Source organism: Myotis daubentonii, chromosome 18, assembly GCF_963259705.1.
Source record: "Myotis daubentonii chromosome 18, mMyoDau2.1, whole genome shotgun sequence".
In the NCBI taxonomy this organism is placed as follows: Eukaryota; Metazoa; Chordata; class Mammalia; order Chiroptera; family Vespertilionidae; genus Myotis; species Myotis daubentonii.
In genome coordinates, this window is record NC_081857.1 from 32,544,177 (window position 1) to 32,556,282 (window position 12,106).

The 12,106-nt window shown below is 37.6% G+C and overlaps 2 protein-coding genes across 2 annotated transcripts in view; both read right to left on the bottom strand.

Annotated features, from left to right (window-relative positions):
• Positions 1-12,106, bottom strand: part of S100A8 (S100 calcium binding protein A8) — a 238,774-nt gene that overhangs the window by 122,621 nt on the left and 104,047 nt on the right. The gene's annotated exons all lie outside the window — the stretch shown is intronic.
• Positions 1-12,106, bottom strand: part of SPAG17 (sperm associated antigen 17) — a 131,297-nt gene that overhangs the window by 10,788 nt on the left and 108,403 nt on the right. The window contains 8 exon segments of the mRNA XM_059675513.1: positions 1,011-1,142; positions 2,375-2,498; positions 3,142-3,241; positions 5,558-5,605; positions 6,281-6,380; positions 8,590-8,635; positions 9,204-9,317; positions 10,249-10,431. Of these exon segments, the coding sequence (XP_059531496.1) occupies positions 1,011-1,142; positions 2,375-2,498; positions 3,142-3,241; positions 5,558-5,605; positions 6,281-6,380; positions 8,590-8,635; positions 9,204-9,317; positions 10,249-10,431 (847 nt within the window).

The following is a 12,106-nucleotide window of genomic DNA, read 5'->3' on the forward strand; positions in this document are numbered from 1 at the left end:
ATCCCTGGGGCATGTGTGGGAGGCAATCAACCAATGTGTGTCTCTCACATTGATGCTTCTCTCTTTCTCTCTCTCTCTCTCTGTCTCTCTTCCTCCCTCCTTTCCTTCCACTCTCTCTAAAAATCAATGGAAAAAATACCATCAGGTGAAGATTAACAAACAACAACAACAACATTGCTGTTTATATGAATATTAATTTACTTCTTTTAAAGAGGCCACATTACTATGTCTTATCTCAAGTATCAGAGCCCAGGGCAGCAGTAGGTATTCTTGATTCAAAGTAGTTTGTTTCCTCCTTCGAAAACTCCCATTCCTTTAAAGCTCCTGCCATCAGACTGAGTTACCTATGACATCTCCGAGCAGCTATCATTGACTGACCTCTCCATCATTCCCTTGATTCACTGGAGCTCTTGACACCTAGGGTGGCCTTCTACTCCATGTTTCTTGGTGACATCACAATGTCCTCTCTGATTCTCGATCCTCTCATTTCTTCATAGTTTCCTCTTCTATCTCAGAAACACTCATGTCATATCTTTGACCTTGCCAACACCAATAATTTTACCACTTTCAAACTCTCATTTCAAGCTTCCCTCTATATATCATCGCCTCCTATTCTTCTAGCTTATTACTCTATCATATTTAACAAGCAATTATTTAACCTCATTGAGACCTGTAATCAATTGACTTCCTCATTTTAAACAATCACTTGTCTCATTCTTGTCTTGCTTTCATGTTTCTTTGGAATGGATTATATATTCCATCATTATATCCACTCCTTTGCAATCGAATTTTCTCATCCTCCCAAACCCAACATATTAACCAACCTGCCAATGTATCCACATCATGCTAAGAATCCTTTCACAGTTCCACAGCTCCAGGGTTCATGATACTATAGAAATTTTTCTATAACCACAACCATACCTTCAACACCCAGTACCATCTCCCATACTCTGAAAGGACATAATGTCCAGTTTTGAGAGACAGTGAGATAAAGCAAATGATTACCATACCTGTGGGAGACTTGGATAAATTTTCAGTTTCCTTCTGGTTAGCGAACTCCTTGAAATTCACAGAACTCTCCGATTTTGAAAAAAAAGCCCTATCTGAGGGTCCCTGTTCTACAACTTCTTTTGGCTGGGGATCTAGAAAACCTAAAACAAATATTATAAGGTGATATTCCAGACAATGGTACAATCACTACTAATGTTTGTGTTCTTTACAATGAACAAGGTGCTCAACCCCCACACTTGAGAAAGACTAAATAGAAAAAAAGCTACTAAGAGGCAATGATTCTTCATATATGATGCAGTGCTTGCCATTAACAAATGGGGCTCACACTGCCTGGGAGCTAGCTGGTTCTTTCTGTAGTAGTAGCTATCTTGTTGGGTTATGAAATAGAGACCAAGTAATTTGGCCTATGTTATCTGGCAAGAATAACTGAGATGTGAATTTTTAAAAATTTTCTTATCTTAAATGCATTCATTACTGTGGACATGTAATTCTTTTATAAAAATCTTCACCCAAGGATATGTATTTATTGACTTTAGGGGGTGAGGGGAGAGAGAAACATTAATTGACCAGGGACCTAACCTGGAGTGGAACCTGAAACCTTTTGGAGTGCATGGTACGATACTCTAACTAAGTGAGCCACTTGGCTAGGGCTGAACATGTAATTGTTAATTAGCTGCCTGGAGGACTGTGCTAAAAAACTGAGGCCTTTCCCCGTCTCAAGAGGAAAGTAGACTTGATTGATTAGTGATGTCTGTGTAGGTGGCAGGTAGAAGCATCAACCTTCACCCCCAATTTCTCCCCATCACACTTATAAGCCCTTGTTCCAGCCTTAATCTTTGCTTTGCAAACTCTGACATATCATCACACTCAGGAAAACCTATAGTAATGCCACAATGCCTGCTGATAGAGTCCCCCAGTCAAACTCATGTAGTTGCCCTACAATATCTTTTATGGTGGTTTTTCTCAACCCACATCCAAAGTGCATGCACTGCATGTTGTTTTCATGACTCCTTAGTTTCTTTTAATATGGAACAGTTACTCCATCTTTTTCTTTTAATAATACTGATTTGTCTGAAGAGTCCAGGATAATTGTCTTTAAAAAAATGCCTACATTTTGGGTTTGATTGTTTCCTGTTAATCAAATTTAGTTTAAGGATTTTTGGCAAGAATTCTCCTTCATAGAGAATTTAGTTACATCTTGCTTTCCTCATATAAGTCAGGCAGGACTAATATACAGGTCACAGCAGGTCATGTCATTAGCTGTTACTAAGGCGAAGGGTGGTAGGAACTAGTTATGGCCTCAGAGTCACTATGAGGTATTCTTCATTTAGGCACAGTCACAGGAGCTACACAAGCACATTACCTGGATGAAGACCACATGTATTTTTCTCAGTTGTTTTGCTCACACCTTCACCTTTCTTTGTAAATGGAGGCAAGTTTTCAGAAAGGGTGTACAGATAAGGAAAAACCAAAAGAATAATTTTAGACTTACACATGGCTGAAAGGCAGCTGCCACAAGCATGTTAAATTGTTAAGCAATGATCAAAGTCTCTTTTTTAAGGTCTTGGAAATGAAGTTTTGTAATCTAAAAGTTTTTCAAGAGACTTATTAACTCAATTGTAGATTTTGTTAATTAGTTTCCTATAATTTCTTTTCAGGCAGCCTCTGGTTAATAATAGTGTCTGGAGTTTTCATAGCAACACTGGGAGTTCTGAACTTATAATAACTTAGAGTTATCTCAGCAGCCAATGGGTAACAGAATTTCAATGGAATAAAAACTTTAATGAATAAAACTGGGATTTATCATAGGATGAGCATCAATAGGGAGAATTTGACACACAAAAAATGGCTTAAAATAGATGGGATAAGGCAATTAATAGTGATAATTCAAGGCAGGGAGATGGAGAGGTAGTAACACATTGGTAGAGAACACGACTTAGGTGTAAGACCTGAAATTAGGTCTCTCTCTTATATGCTCTTGAAGACATGGATTTGAAGGGTATAGGTTAGTTAGCGGATTAGATGTAGGAAAGAAATAACTTCAGGAAAGGAACATTATATAATTGCATATGCACTATGTCAACTTTTAAAAGGACTCTTATTCAATAATTGTTAATTACACTCAGTTACCTGAGACTGAAATGTCTTGCTAAATTCAGATTTGAAGTAAGGTGATACTACTTTGTTCCTAATTTTCATTAAATAGTTGTTTGTGTTTTCAATCTCTTTCCTGGTCAGTGGTTCCATAATTATGCAAAAGAGACATAAAATATTTCAAAATATTATTTGCTTGTGTTTTAGCTCTATATCCCAGTCATTTTTCCTACTTAGAAATCAGCCTTTCATTGTAAGATAGCAAATAATGATACCAGCTGGTTGGTTTTACAGTTGACCTCAAAAGACTAAAAACCACATGGTCTTAAAGCCAACTAGATTCTTCTAATCTGCATAATTTCAGAAGCAGAACTAACAAAAACCTAAGTAAAAGTTTATGAATAATGTGATCAGTGATTACAAAGTGAAATAAAAGCATTATAATCCTGCTAGATGTCTTTCCAATATCAGAACCCTACATTGGGGAGACATATACCAGCTAAAAACTATACTTTTCACATGTAAAGACAGGCAATGAGAAGTAAACTAAATTCCCTGAGTAAGACTCCAGGTGGCTTTTTAAAGAAGGCTAACTCAGCTGGGAGGCTTTCCTTTTGTCCTTGTCTCATTTATTTTTCTACTTTCTGAAATATGGATGAAATGGCTGGAGTTGTGGCAGTCATTCTGCAACCATGAAGCAACCTTAAGGATGGAAATCATGTGCTGAGAACGACAGGATAGAATAGATGAAAAGAAAAAAATCTGATGTGGTGCTGTCTACTTCTTTCTTATAAAAGCATTGATTTGGGGGCCGTCTGTTAAATGTAGCTCAACCTAGTCCTATCTGATATAGTTTTCCATTTTAAGTGCTTATTATATGCCAGACACTTTGCAAAGTACTTTATATTTAATCTTATAAGAATTCCGAGTTAATATTATTATTCCCATTGTATTGGCCAAAAAGCCAAGGCCTAGAGAAGTTATGTAACCCACTCTAAATCATTAGCTAGTAAGAAGTAAAGTCCAAATTAAAACCCAGGCTGCCTCCTCCAAGCCCATGATCTTGATAAGTGCATTTGCTAATTAGCAATTAGTCACCCAGTGTGCGAGCTGACCTTAGGTATTAGGTGGTCCAATCATCCTCGTTTTATAGATAAACAAACTGAATTCCTGGAGTTAATTTTACTGAACTAAAACAGTGCTCTCTTACACTGGATGGCTTCTCTGGAAATACTGGCTGAATCAAAATATCATCTAATTTAAACAATAATTTCTCATTAACATGTCTCATCTCTATGGCCTCATGGATTCACTCATCAACCTATGGAAGTGTGCCTATTGCCTACCACTTTCTTAAAACTCTTCTCACAAAAGACATCAATAAACCTTCCAACTGATAAACCCTAATTTCACCATTCATTCTCCTTTCTGACACTTCCATATCATCTGACATTTTTGACCACCTCAAATTTCCTTGAAACTTTCTCCTTCATTAATCCTCCTCTCCAATCTATTATGCATGCTGCCAACGCTTATTTTTTGATGACACATATCTATGTGTTTCACTCGCTTTTTCAAAAACTTACATTGGCTTTCTATTGCCTACCTCTTGGTTAAAATTAAAAATTTTAGTGTTCCAAAATTCTAAAAAATGAGAATGGATAACACATGTACACAATTCTAAAGGTATTGAAGAGTACATAATAAAAAGGAAGTCTCCATCCCACACTGTCCCCTAACCTAACCTCCCAACCTCCCTCCCCACAGGCAATCACTCTCACTGGGCACTTGAAAATCCTTCCAGGGATATTCTATGAGACAGTATACACCTTACACTTTGACCTTGTATGTAGGGTGGGCCAAGAGACTTAAGGTCTTATCTCACCACTTCTCCAACACATGCCATAAGGTAACCCAGACATTGTTATTAAGAAGCATATTCATCTGGGAGTCATTCTGGAGGGGAGCCACACCAATATATACAATAGTACCATATATACTACTATATGCTCAGTAAATATATCTGCTTCCTCTCTTTATGGCAAGAGAGTTGAAGTTGGAATCATTGGCTAGGATTGAAAGGAAACCAAAGCACACGATGCTTAGAGCACATCCTCAGATGAGTTATATGAATCCTTGAATGTTTATAACTATGCTCTGCATTAAGTTCTAGATTATTTATCAGTAATTAAAATTAGCAAAGCACAGACAGCGTTCTTACTTATGAGAGGGAGAGGATCCACCCCTACTGGTCCAATGGGCATCCTCAAGAGATAAGGATATGGTCACACAAAAGCTTAAATGACCCCTGGCAGAAACGCAGAAGAGATTCAGATCACAGCAGGGGGCCTGGATGGTAGGACCTCCCAACCCTTCCTTCTCTAAGATTCTATGATTCCACAAAGCTGGGCTTTTTCATATGTTTATGTATATATACTTCAGAATGGATTACCTCTTCTGAGCTATCTTCTCTTTCCAGTGCTTTACTGTTGCTGCATGCCTATGTGAAAGGAAAGAGACTTATGACCAAAAAGGCAATACGATACTTTGCTGACTTTCCACACAGTTGGCTCTTTCTCTGTTATCTTATTGGGCCATATCTTAGGTTACTTAGTGCCCACCATCCGGCTGCCTCTGGGATAAGTCCATGTGATGCTTTGAAAGGTCTAAAAGCATATTTTTCCAAAAGATTCCCCCTTCCCAGCAGCCGTATTTTTGAAGTCATAAAATAGGGCCGTCATTTTCCTTCTGGGGCTCCATATACCTTCCGTGGCATTTCTCGCAATCTGTCATGACGTGCCTATGTGTTGACTTGCTTTGGGGCTGTTCCTGGTGCTATCTTATTAGCTCCAAGACGGCACTGGTCGAGTTGTTATCTATCACTCTATCTCCAGCTCCCAGCATGAAGCTTTTCACATAATGGGCATGCCAGACATGTCCATTTGGATCAGTGAATGAATAAAGAAATGCACATGCTTCTAAAGCAAGAGAGGCAATGCTCTCGGTTGGCAAATAATAAAAGAAAACCACCCCTGTATAAGTTGTTGACAGTGTGGCAGATGAAAGGCGGAGATCTCCTGTATGTGGTCACCCATGGTTATGATACCCACATCTCTCCATTCCTGAATCACTGCATGCTTAATACTAAGTGGAAAACATTATTGGATCAGCTTACTTCAATTTCTTTTCAGAGAGCTCTGTATCAAATGGGTCTGGCAGACACTCCGGAACAGAAGTCAAAGACTGCTTGTACAAATCAATTAGGTGGGCTGCAACTTTAAAAATAGATTCATTTAACTTTACAACACAATCCCACACACAAGCAATACCTAATGTCTCGTTAGAGATACTGTCTAAGAGCCTTTCTTTAATCTATCAAGTGTTTACTAGGATTTCCATGATCAAGCTATACACTAACAGTGAATGTTTACACAGTGCCCTACTAGAGGACAAAATGAGAAACGTAGTGCCCAGCAAGTATGTCTCAGTGGTTGAGCGTCAACCTATGAACCAGGAGGTATGGTTCGATTCCCAGTAGGGGCACATGCCTGAGTTGTAGGTTCGAGCCCCAGTGAGGGAGGAGGCAGCCAATCAGTAATTCTCTCTCATCATTGATGTTTCTATCTCCCTCTCTCTTCCTCTCTGAAATCAATAAAAATGTGTGTTTTGTTTTTTTTTTTAAAAAAGGAAACATAGTGACATGTTATTAGGGGAATCAGCATCTACCTGACTGAATTTCATTGTATCTGAAGCACCGAAAAAGTACCCGTTTTATTTAAATTGTTCTGTGTCTCTTTTTTTCCAAAAAGAAAAAATACACAAAACTATGACGATCTAAATCTAAGGGTATGAATGTAATACAATGTGCTTGGTTTTTTTTTTTGATAATTTGGGAAGTGACTCTCAGAGTTCATTCCACAGATCATGGTCTTGGTGGGATGTTAATAGGAGATTAAAAAAAGAAACAAGGCTCATGGGTATATGAGCTTGGGAAACACCAGGTCATACAGAATCCATCACAACCCTAGTGTCTCCCTGTCCTCTTCCCCTGGGCAGCCCCTGATATTAAGGTTACCAGATTTAGCAAATAACAATAGAAAAGACCCAGTTACATTTGAATTGCAGATAAACAACCAATAATTTTTTAGTGTAACTCACACCAACTAGAATTATGTTTCATTGCGCGGGACTTCTCTGTATCCTCCATTATTTAGTGTATATTGTGGCTCTCCAAGAACATAAAGCAACATGCAGCATTATCCAAACTTACATCATACAAGTCATTCTTGGTGGAGCCACCTCAGAGACTAGTGTCCTAGGAAATCCTGTGGGGAGCCTTGGCCCCGGATCTCTACTATTAATATGTCAGGGGCTGCTGTTAAGTATGCAAGACCCTGTTTGACTCCCACATCTGTTTGTTAATTTTTGTGTTTCCAAAATATATTTAATTTGTCCTTCACTTTTGGGCAACCTACCCATTTACCTCTCTGGAGACTGTTCCCTCATGCCAGAGGTTATGAATTCAAATGCCGAAAGTAGGTTTACCAGATAGAGTATAGGGCAACTAATTAAATATGAATTTTAGATAAACAAGTAATATTTTTAAAATATAAATGGGTCCCAAAACTTACACTAAAAAATTACTTTTTCTTTATCTGAAAGTCAAATATAACTGGGCCTTCTCTATTTTTATTTGCTCAATCTGGCAACCTTAATACAAGGGGCTGTCCAGGGGGAAGAGTGATGACACTGTGTGAGGACAGGGAGACACTGGGTTGTGATGGATTCTTCTGTTTACAGTCTTGAGCCACATGCTACAATGTGGTCAAGTGACATTTCAAGAAAAGAAAAATTCAGATTAAAAAAAAACTGTTCAAGCTAACATGGTAGGGACACACAAAACACATCTGTGGGCTTAATGAAGCCATGGCTGCTGCAGATGGCCAAAAATCAAACCCAAATTACCAAGTTTCTATGTTGCTTGTCTGCCATGAACTATGAAACCATATAACCTTTTTTGGAGCCATACATATTACAAAATAAAATGCTTTGAATGAGGCTATTTTCCAAGAGTAGATATAGAGTAAAATAGGGTGAGGTTTTGGTGACAATTGTGTAGTGGTTCCAAAGTTCTGAGTGGGTGTAGGGGCAGGGGGGAGAGTGCCCATTGGTTGATTGTTTTCTTCCTGTGTCTTAGCCATGTTCTAGATATAGGTTAAGGTTAACATAGAAGCCAAATGTTAACTTTTTTTATTCAGAAAATGAATGTTAAAGATGAATTAGAGGCAATCACAGTTTTCAAGAATCTCATAATTCAGGCAGAAAAAAATATGAATAAATAATAATGATACAACATGGCTAATACAACAACAGAAATACCTACACAGAACTTTGCTATTAGACGCAAGAATGACTGAAGTGTATTTAAGGTTGTTCTTTTGGAATATGTAAATATTTTGCAAAAAAAATATTAAATGTACTTACTTTGAGTATCATGACTTTTTATAGTTTCTTCCATTTTAGGGAAAGACTGAAATAAAGAGAAAATTCCTTAATTATTATGTTGCACACAAAATTCACTTTGTTTACAAGCATTCTTATGTGATCAATTTGATCTTTTATGAAAATTACAATGAATTATTTTTAATGCTTATACAAATCTTATTTGATTTTTTAGTCAATTTGTTCACTTAACAAATTTCTAAAAATCATTTTAAGTTGTAGAAACTCCTTTTCTTCCTCCTTCCTATTTCCTTCACTAATTCATTCACTGTTTCAAAGGATATCAATTTCTCTTAAGAGAATAAAAACTTTTCTTTTAAGAGCCTTCAGAGTTATTTATGATTTAAGAAAGAGCCTAAAAGACATTTGAAAAATTCAATATATAAGAAGTCAGATTTCCACAGAAATAAGAAATTATAAGGAGGGAGAAAATGCTTCACAGAAATGGCAGAAACAAGCTCTTACTTATAGGATTTTGTCTTGGAGCACCTAGTAGTGGAACAACAGTAAGGACAGTGGTGTGTGAACATTCTGTCTCACCATAACTAGTAGTGGAACAACAGTAAGGACAGTGGTGTGTGAACATTCTGTCTCACCATAACTAGTTTGAGGAGATCTGCAGCGTTGCCTCTCTCCTCCTCAGTTCTGGAATCTTTAACTGTCATGTCCTGTAGCTCATCTTCTTTCTTTAGGATATGGTTTATATAATCCTAAATCAGCAGAATAAAATGAATCAATAGAAATCAGAAATAAGGTAGAGAGAGACACCAAACTAGTCAACATCAACTTGGAATATCACAAAGAGATTAAGAATATATAAATTCACAATGACCAGCCACCACAGTTACTGGTCAAGCAATCTAGAAAGACCCTTCTTTAATATGTTAGTAAGCAAAGATCTGAAAAGCACAAAAGCAAAGCTTTAAGGGCCATAGGACATTAGAACTGTATGAGGACTTCAGAGAGGCCCCACATCTAACTATATGCTCCACTGTCCCCACCAATAAAATGGACACAGGTAATTAGATGATCTTCAGAGTCCTTTCCAGGGACAACCTTTATGGTTCTATCTTTGAATGTAAGTTGCTTAGGCATGCCTTTGCTTCCAAGAGGAACATACTTGACTTTCTCCATAAATATTTGATCTATTTCCACAAATAATTGTCCCCTGTTCTATGTCAGGTACTAGAGACCCAAATCTCAGAACATATGATCCTTGTTCTGAGATTTAACATACCTAGACAGTGAGATGTTACAGATATGCTTATACAATTAATTAAATATTTACAAATTCTTAAGCCATTTCCCAAAACCAACAATAGTTTTCTTTCAGAGACAAATTTCAGATTAATATGCAGTTCTACCTTTTTCCAGAGGTCACTAGGCTAGTTTTCCACATAATGAGAAGTGAGGACTCTATATAACCATCATATATAAAAGTTACTTATCTTCTCAGTGTCTTTGGGATCTCAATACTTCCTACACCTTATGGGACTCATTTAGCATTTTATACCTCTCAATGTCCTCCCCTCTTGAAGATTGACACTCCTCTGTTACATTAATTCAGGTTCCTCAGCAAACCAAGAGAAGTGATTGCCCTGTTCCTGATTCTTTTGGGGCAGGTTACTTGGATTCCATTACCTTAAGGGAAATCTGTAGCTTCAGTTTCACCTCATTCTTTATGATCTCGTGCTGGATGAACTGGCGTATCTGTAGCACATTGGGGCTCTTGACTACAGGGGCGGGGGTGCTCACTAGCTGTTTGGTCTCAATGTTAAGGCCCTTCCAAATCTGAGTGCCAAACGGAGGTCCTGGAGTTTTTTTCTATTAACAAAACAAAGCAAAACAACCACACAAGAAATCAACATTTTAAAAAAACTGAATTCTTATTATTTAAATACTATGCTAGAAACCACTGTTAGGGAATACATAGGCAAAAAGGTAAATAAACAAAATATCATTGTTCTCAAAAAGTTTCACAAGTGTAAGAAAAACTGGGCAAGTTTTCCTCTTTATATGTGTTACTGAGAATCTGCATATTTTAAAATCCTGTTGCATGATGTCCTGTGGATGGCACTTAGGGGAGTGCCAAGCAGTGCTGTGTTATGGCAACGTGGCTACAGCCTAGCTTAGGCCAAATGCATGAGACTGTCCTTTGATACCCACAGGTAGCCAAAGACACTTGGAATAAAACAATCTTTAACTTTCTGGTTCCATGAATATGTTGACTTAATGAGAGAAACCATCTACAGACCTGAGTGGTCTTTGAGCTCACTCTAGAATAAGCATGAATCTTTGAGGATCTCTTGAGCAGAAATGTCTGCCTTAGAGTGGACTCTCATCTCTATGCTATCCTCTGTTTTCAGGAGTGGTGTGGTTTGATGCCATATGCCCCGCAGTGTGTCTGATGTGCTCCCTTTTAAATTGCTATTCAGTGTCCACTGCCTGGTCAGTGATAAGCACTCGGCGTCTTGCCTGGGTTGGGCAACTCCCACTGTGTGTGGTCATAGCTACAGGAGTTGCAGAGGAAGAGACTGAACTGCTTTCATTCATTTCAGATGTCGCATATTATTTGTCATAATGCAGTGCTTCCAACTTGGATGTATAGCCTTAGTGAGCCATTTGGTGTGTCTTTTCATTTTTTAGATAAGGAAGTAAAGGTCCAGTGTGACTTGTCCCAAATCCCACATTAATAATTGGTAGAGTCAGGACTAGGATTCAGATCATCTTCATTTACCATGTTGATTATAGTCACCAAATTAAAATATAGGGCTAGGAGATCATTGTCAGCAGTTCTCAACCTGTGGGTCGCGACCCCTGAAAATACATCCTGCATATCAGATATTTACATTATGATTCATAACAGTAGCAAAATTACAGTTATGGTAGCAATGAAAATAATTTTATGGTTGGGGGTCACCACAACATGAGGAACTGTATTAACGGGTCGTGGCATTAGGAAAGTTGAGAACCACTGCGGCTTAATTGTTCATTATTTTATGCCCCTGCTATTATAAAATTATTCAGGAAAGCAAAAATCATCATAAACTCAAAACATTATCCTCTTCACTTAACACTAGTATCTCTCTCTGATCATCTTATCAATGCCTTCACTGACTTAATAATTTAACACCTGACAATAAGCTGGACATATTACTTAAACTGCTTGCAAGATGAAATGGAAAGTCTTGTGAGATTCAGGACTTCAAGGTTCTCACTCCAGATATTTTCTTTCATTCTTAAAAAAACTTTAGGTGGAGGCTTTTCTACTGTGACCTAATTACAGTATTTATTTTTTAACATTATAGTTTAAATCCCTGTGTATAATCCTTTACATTTTTCTTGTGAATTTAATTTATGAATTAATGAGATAAGAAAAAATTGTGCGTTAAAACTAACAAATAAGGAACCAGTGGAGAGAAGATTTTTGTATTGCATATCAGTAATTCCATGACAGTAGAACTGTAACATGGGTTACTCAGAGCGTTTTTATATCATG